The sequence below is a fragment of the Enhydra lutris genome, unplaced genomic scaffold, assembly GCF_002288905.1.
Source record: "Enhydra lutris kenyoni isolate GAN:26980312 unplaced genomic scaffold, ASM228890v2 scaffoldscaffold181, whole genome shotgun sequence".
Taxonomy (NCBI): Eukaryota; Metazoa; Chordata; class Mammalia; order Carnivora; family Mustelidae; genus Enhydra; species Enhydra lutris.
In genome coordinates this window covers 49,763-56,645 of record NW_019154265.1, presented here as the reverse complement: position 1 = coordinate 56,645, position 6,883 = coordinate 49,763, and the positions used below count along the sequence as shown (strand labels likewise).

Genomic DNA, 6,883 nt, shown 5'->3' with positions numbered 1-6,883 from the left:
CTGGGGTCAATCCCACCCCATATGTGTTCATGGACACCTTACAAACCCAAGTATACACACTGGAAATTTATATAATGAAAAAAATTTTTTTTCAAAATTTGTCATTAGCACTAAATAGATTAAAGGCATTCCAACAGCTTGGATCACTGCCTCTCTGTAAGAATAGATCCCCAAGCTGAATATATAGCCTGAGGACATGCAAATAGGGCCTTCCCTCTGCTGATTTAACCAGCACAACCAAGATCCTGCAGCTGGGAGAGGAGCCCCAAGCCCGGGATACCCAGGTGTTCATTCAGTGATCAGGAGAGAATACAGACAACTCACCATGGAATTTGTGCTGGGCTGGGTTTTCCTTCTTGCTCTTTTAAAAGGTAATTTATGGAGAAAAAAATGAGTATGTGAGTGGATATGAGTGAGAGAAACATTGGGTATGTGACAGTTTCCTGACTGAGATGTCCTTTGTCTGCAGGTGTCCAGTGTGAGGTGCAGCTGGTGGAGTCTGGGGGAGACTTGATGAAGCCTGGGAAGTCCCTGAGACTCTCTTGTGCAGCCTCTGGATTCACCTTCAGTAGCTACAACATGTACTGGGTCCGTCAGGCTCCAGGGAAGGGGCTGCAGTGGGTTGCATGGATTAAATATGATGGAAGTAGCAAAAGCTATGCAGACTATGTGAAGGGTAAATTCACCATCTCCAGAGACAACAGCAAGAACACGCTGTATCTGCAGATGAACAGCCTGAGAGCAGAGGACACAGCCGTGTATTACTGTGTGAAAGACACAGTGAGGGGCCCTCAGTGTGAGCCAGGACAGAAACCTCCCTGTTGACACAGGATGTGCTGAGCTGCAGGAGCACTCAGGGCATCAGAGAGTGCTCAGGATCCACAGCAGAGATCAGACCCAGGAGCAGGTGCAGTGGGGTTGGGCTTCTTTGAGATCAGGGATTTCCTCTCTAGACGCTCAGCTGTCCACGGGGATATTTAATATTTTTTTTCTTCCATTTGTAATACCACATCTTCTCCGTGAAGCCAACCACAAGAATATAACTTTGCCTATGAATTATCAATTACCAATGAATTACAAATACCTCCATGTATGTCATCTGAACATTATAGTGGTCCCAGCTACTCTCTCTGTTAATTAGAGGACCACCCAGCCCAGTGTGCAAACTTGTCAAAACCAGTGTAAAGTGCATGCTGGATATGAGCCTACAGAGGCATCAACAATGTCAAGCAAGATAATTAACAGCCCTGGTACAGTCTCAATCTTGAACTATACTCACAGTATCAATGTTAATGACAACGTGGGAAAGAAGAGGAAACATGCACCAGGATGTTGTGTGGGTACAGAATGTGAAGATCACACACACACAAACACACACACACACACACACACACACACACACACACACACACACCAAAGTGAACATAAAACTCTTTTAAATTTTATTTTATTTTTTTCAGAGTTCCAAGATTCATTGTTTATGCGCCACGCCCAGTGCTCCATACAATGCATGCCCTCCTTAACACAGACCACCAGACTCATCCATCCCTGCACCCACTCCCTTCTAAAATACTCAGTTTGTTTCTCAGAGTACACAGATTTTCAGGGTTCATCTCTCCCTTTGATTTACCCCAATTCACTTTTCCTTTCCTTCTCCTAATGTCATCTGTGTTATTCCTAATGTTTCACAAGTAAGTGAAACCACATGATAATTGACTCTCTCTGCTTGACTTATTTCACTCAGCATAGTCTCCTCCAGTCCTGTCCATGTTGATACAAAAGTTGGGTATTCATCCTTTCTGATGGAGACATAATACTCCATTGTATATATGAACCATATCTTCTTTATCTATTCAGCTGTTGAAGGGCATCTTGGCTCTTTCCACAGTTCATTGACTGTGGACATTCCTGCTATGAACATTGGGGTACAAATGGCCCTTCTTTCACTACATCTGTATCTTTGTGGTAAATACCCAATAGTGCAATTACAGGGTCATAGGGAAGCTCTATTTTTAAATTCTTGAGGAATCTCCACTCTGTTTTCCAAAGTGGCTGCACCAACTTGCATTCCCACCAACAGTGTAAGAGGGTTCCCCTTTCTCCACATCCTCTCCAACACATGTTGTTTCTTGTCTGGTTAATTTTGGCCATTCTAACCGGAGTAAGGTGGTATCTCAATGTTGTTCTCATTTGAATCTCCCCTATAGCTAATGCGGATGAACAATTTTCATGTGTCTGATAGCCATTTGTATGTTTTCTTTGGGGAAATGTCTGTTCCTGTCTTCTGCTCATTTTTTTAAATGATTATCTGTTTTTTGTGTGTTGAGTTTGAGTAATTCTTTATAGATCTTGGGTATAAGCTCTTTTTCTGTAATGTATTTTGTGAATATCTTCTCCAATTCTGTGGTTTCCCTCTTTGTTTTGTTGACTGTTTTCCTTGCTGTGCAGAAGCTTTTGATCTTGATGAAGTCCCAAAAGTTCATTTTCGCTTTTGTTTCCTTTGCTTTTGGAGACGTTGTGAAAGCAGTTGCTGTGGCCAATGTCAAAGAGGTTACTGCCCATGTTCTCCTCTAGGATTTTGATAGATTCCTGCACACGTTGAGCTTATCTATGTGTATGGTGTAAGAGAATGGTATAATTTCATTCTTCTACACATAGCTGTCCAATTTTCCCAGCACCATTTATTGAAGAGACTGTCTTTTTTCCACTCTATATTTTTTCCTGTTTTGTCAAAGATTATTTGACCATAGAGTTGAGGGTCCATATCTGGGCTCTCTACTCTGTTCCACTGGTCTATGTGTCTGTTTTTGTGCCAGTCTCATGCTGTCTTGGTGATGACAGCTTTGTAGTAAAGCTTGAAATCAGGCAACGTGATGCCCCCAGCTTTGTTTTCCTTTTTCAACATTTCCTTTTTGATTCAGGATCTTTTCTGGTTCTACGTAAATTTTCAGATTATTATTCCAATCACTTTAAAAAATGTTGATGGTATTTAGATCAGGATGGCATTGAATGTATAGGTTGCTCTTGACAGCATATTATGACATAGACATATTATATGACATAGATATATTAATGATATTTAATCTTCTGAACCATGAGCATGAAATGTTTTTCTATCTTTTTCTGTCTTCTCCAATCTCTTTCATAAGTGTTCTGTAGTTCCATGAGTACAGATCCTTTACTTCTTTTGTTAGGTTTATACCAAGGTATCTTATGATCTTTGGTGCTATTGTAAATGGAATCGATTCTCTAATTTCTTTTTCCACAGGTTCATTGTTAGTTTATAAAAAAGCAACTGATTTCTGTGTATTGAGTTTGTGTCCAGCTACATTACTGAATTGCTCTATGAGTTCTAGCAGTTTGGGGGTGGATTCTTTTGGGTTTTCCACATAAAGTATCATGTCATCTGCGAAAAGAGAGAGCTTAACTCTTTGATCATATATTATTTCTTTTTGTTGTCTGATTGCTGTTGCTAGACTTCTAGTACTATGTTGAACAATAGTGGCTAGAGGGGGCAACCTTGTCATGTTCCTGATCTTAAGGGGAAAGTTCTCAGCTTTTCCCCATTGAGGATGACATTCGCTGTGGGTTTTTCACAGATGGAATTTATGAAATTGAAAAATGTTCCCTCTATTCCTACACTCTGAAGAGTTTTAATCAGGAAAGGATGCTGTATTTTACCAACTGCTATTTCTGCATCAATTGAGAGGAACATGTTGTTCTTCTCTCCTCTCTTACTAATTTTTTCTATCACATTGGCTGATTTGCAAGTGTCGAATAGATCTTGCAGCTCAGAGAAAATCCCACCTGGTTGTCATGGATAATCCTTTTAATGTACTATTGTATGTTATTAGCTAGGATCTTGTTAAGAATCTTGTCATCTATATTCATTAGGGATATTGGTCTGAAATTCTCCCCTTTATGGGGTCTTTGCCTGGTTTTGGACTCAAGGTAATGCTGGCCTCATAGAATGAGTCTGGAGCTTTTTCATCTGTTTTTATTTTTTTTTAAATGTTCAGGAGAATACTTATTATTTCTTCTTTGAATATTTGGTAGAATTCCCCACAGAAAACAGCATGTCCTGGACTCCTGTTTTTGGGAGGTTTATGATCATTGCTGCAATCTTGTTACTGGTTATTGATCTATTCATGTTTTCAATTTCTTCCTCTTTCAGTCTTGGAAGTTTATAGGTTGCCAGGAATGCAACCATTTCTTCTAGGTTGCTTAACTTATTGACATAAGCTGATGATAATAATTTCTGATGATTCTTTCTATTTCCTTGGTGTTAATCATTATCTCTCCCTTTTCATTCATAAGGTAATAATTTGGGTCTTTCCCTTTTCCTTTGGATAAGTCTGGCCTGTGTTTTATTTATCTTATTAATTCTTTCAATGAACCAGCTTCTACTTTCTTTGATATGTTCTGTGGTATTTCTGGTTTCTAATTCATTGATCTCTGCTCTAATCTTAATTGTTCCCCTTCCAGTGCATAGGCTAGGCTTAATTTGTTGTTGATTCTCCAGTTCCTTAAGGTGTAAATGTATTTGGTGTATTAACGATTTTTTTGGACTTATTTTTTTTTATTTTTTTTCAGCATAACAGTATTCCTTGTTTTTGCACCACACCCAGTGCTCCATGCAATCCCTGCCCTCTCTAATACCCGCCACCTGGTTCCCCCAACCTCCCACCCCCTTCCCCTTCAAAACCCTCAGATTGTTTTTCAGAGTCCATAGTCCCTCATGGTTTACCTCCCCTTCCAATTTCCTTCAACTCCCTTCTCCTCTCCATCTCCCCATGTCCTCCATGCTATTTGTTATGCTCCACAAATCAGTGAAACCACATGATAATTGACTCTCTCTGCTTGACTTATTTCACTCAGCATAATCGCTTCCAGTCCCGTCCATGCGGCTACAAAAGTTGGGTATTCATCTTTTCTGATGGAGGCATAATACTCCATAGTGTATATGGACCACATCTTCCTTATCCATTCATCCATTGAAGGGCATCTTTGTTCTTTCCACAGTTTGGCAACCGTGGCTATTGCTGCTATAAACATTGGGGTACAGATGGCCCTTCTTTTCACTACATCTGTATCTTTGTGATAAATACCCAGTAGTGCAATAGCAAGGTACTAGGGAAGCTCTATTTTTAATTTCTTGAGGAATCTCCACACTGTTCTCCAAAGTGGCTGCACCAACTTGCATTCCCACCAACAGTGGAAGAGGGTTCCCCTTTCTCCACATCCTCTCCAACACATGTTGTTTCCTATCTTGCTAATTTTGGCTATTCTAACTGGTGTAAGGTGGTATCTCAATGTGGTTTTCATTTGAATCTCCCTGATGGCTAGTGATGATGAACATTCTTTTCATGTGTCTGATAGCCATTTGTATGTCTTCATTGGAGAAGTGTCTGTTCATATCTTCTGCCCATTTATTGATATGATTGTCTGTTTTGTGTGTGTTGAGTTTGAGGAGTTCTTTATAGATCCTGGATATCAACCTTTTGTCTGTACTGTCATTTGCAAATATCTTCTCCCATTCCATAACAGCTTAAAACAATACCCACTTGTGATTTTACAGTTTCTATAGGCCAGGAGTCTGGGCCCAGCCTGACTGGGTCCTCTGTTCAGGGTCTCACCAAACTGCAGTCAAAGAGGCCTTTGGGCTGAGGCCACACCTGGAGCTCATTGTCCTGTCAAGCTCATTCAGATTGGTCAGAGCCTGTTCCGTGCAGTCGGTTGTAAGACTGACGCCCTCTGCTGCTGGGGGTGGCCCCTCCACAGACAGTCTGCCGCAAGGCTGTTGGGTGATAAGGCCGTCAGACAGGAGAGCAACCCTGTGCTCTGAATCCCTTCTTTGGGGGAAGACCCAACTCTCCTTTAAAGGCTCACCTGCTTAGGTCAGGCCCACCCGGGATAATCAATCTCCCTTTCGATCAAGTCAAGTCATCTGATTAGGGACGTTAATTAAATCGGTTAACTTCTTTCATTTTTGGTGAAAAGCGAGTTGGAGTTTGCACCCACACTCACACAAGGAGAGGAGACTATCCCGGGGTAAGAATCATGGGGCCATTTTAGGATGCTGTGTAGCCCCTCATCTCTCCTCTGAGGCCTCCTTCTGATCTACATATGCCCCCCATGACCCACCATATCTCAAGCTCAGCCCTTCTATGGTGTGAACAAAGGGTTAAGAAGAAGTCAAACGCTCTCTCTTCACAGATGACATGATTCTTTATATGGAAAACCCAAAAGACTCCACCCCCAAACTACTAGAACTCATACAGCAATTCAGTAACTTGGCAGGATACAAAGTCAATGTACAGAAATCAGTGGCTTTCTTATACACTAACAATGAAAATACAGAAAGGGAAATTAGAGAATCGATTCCATTTACTATAGCACCAAGAACCATAAGATACCTGGGAATAAACCTAACCAAAGAGGTAAAGGATCTGTACTCGAGGAACTACAGAACACTCATGAAAGAAATTGAAGAAGACACAAAAAGATGGAAGACCATTCCATGCTCTTGGATCAGAAGAATAAACATTGTTAAAATGTCTATAGTGCCTAGAGCAATCTATACTTTTAATGCCATTCCGATCAAAATTCCACCGGTATTTTTCAAAGAGCTGGAGCAAATAATCCAGAAATTTGTATGGAACCAGAAGAGACCCCGAATCACTAAGGAAATGTTGAAAAACAAAAATAAAACTGGGGGCATCACATTACCTGATTTCAAGCTTTACTACAAAGCTGTGATCACCAAGACAGCATGGTACTGGCATAAAAAGAGACACATAGACCAGTGGAACAGAGTAGAGAGCCCAGATATGGACCCTCAACTCTATGGTCAAATAATCTTCGACAAAACAGGAAAAAATAT

General features: G+C 40.8%; 1 gene segment (V, D, J or C); it reads left to right on the top strand.

The window, feature by feature from the left end:
* Positions 1-295: 295 nt before the first annotated feature.
* LOC111140131 lies at positions 296-825 on the top strand. The segment is given in 2 exon segments: positions 296-371; positions 470-825. Coding segments are annotated over 2 exon segments (402 nt in total).
* The last annotated feature ends 6,058 nt before the right edge of the window (positions 826-6,883 follow it).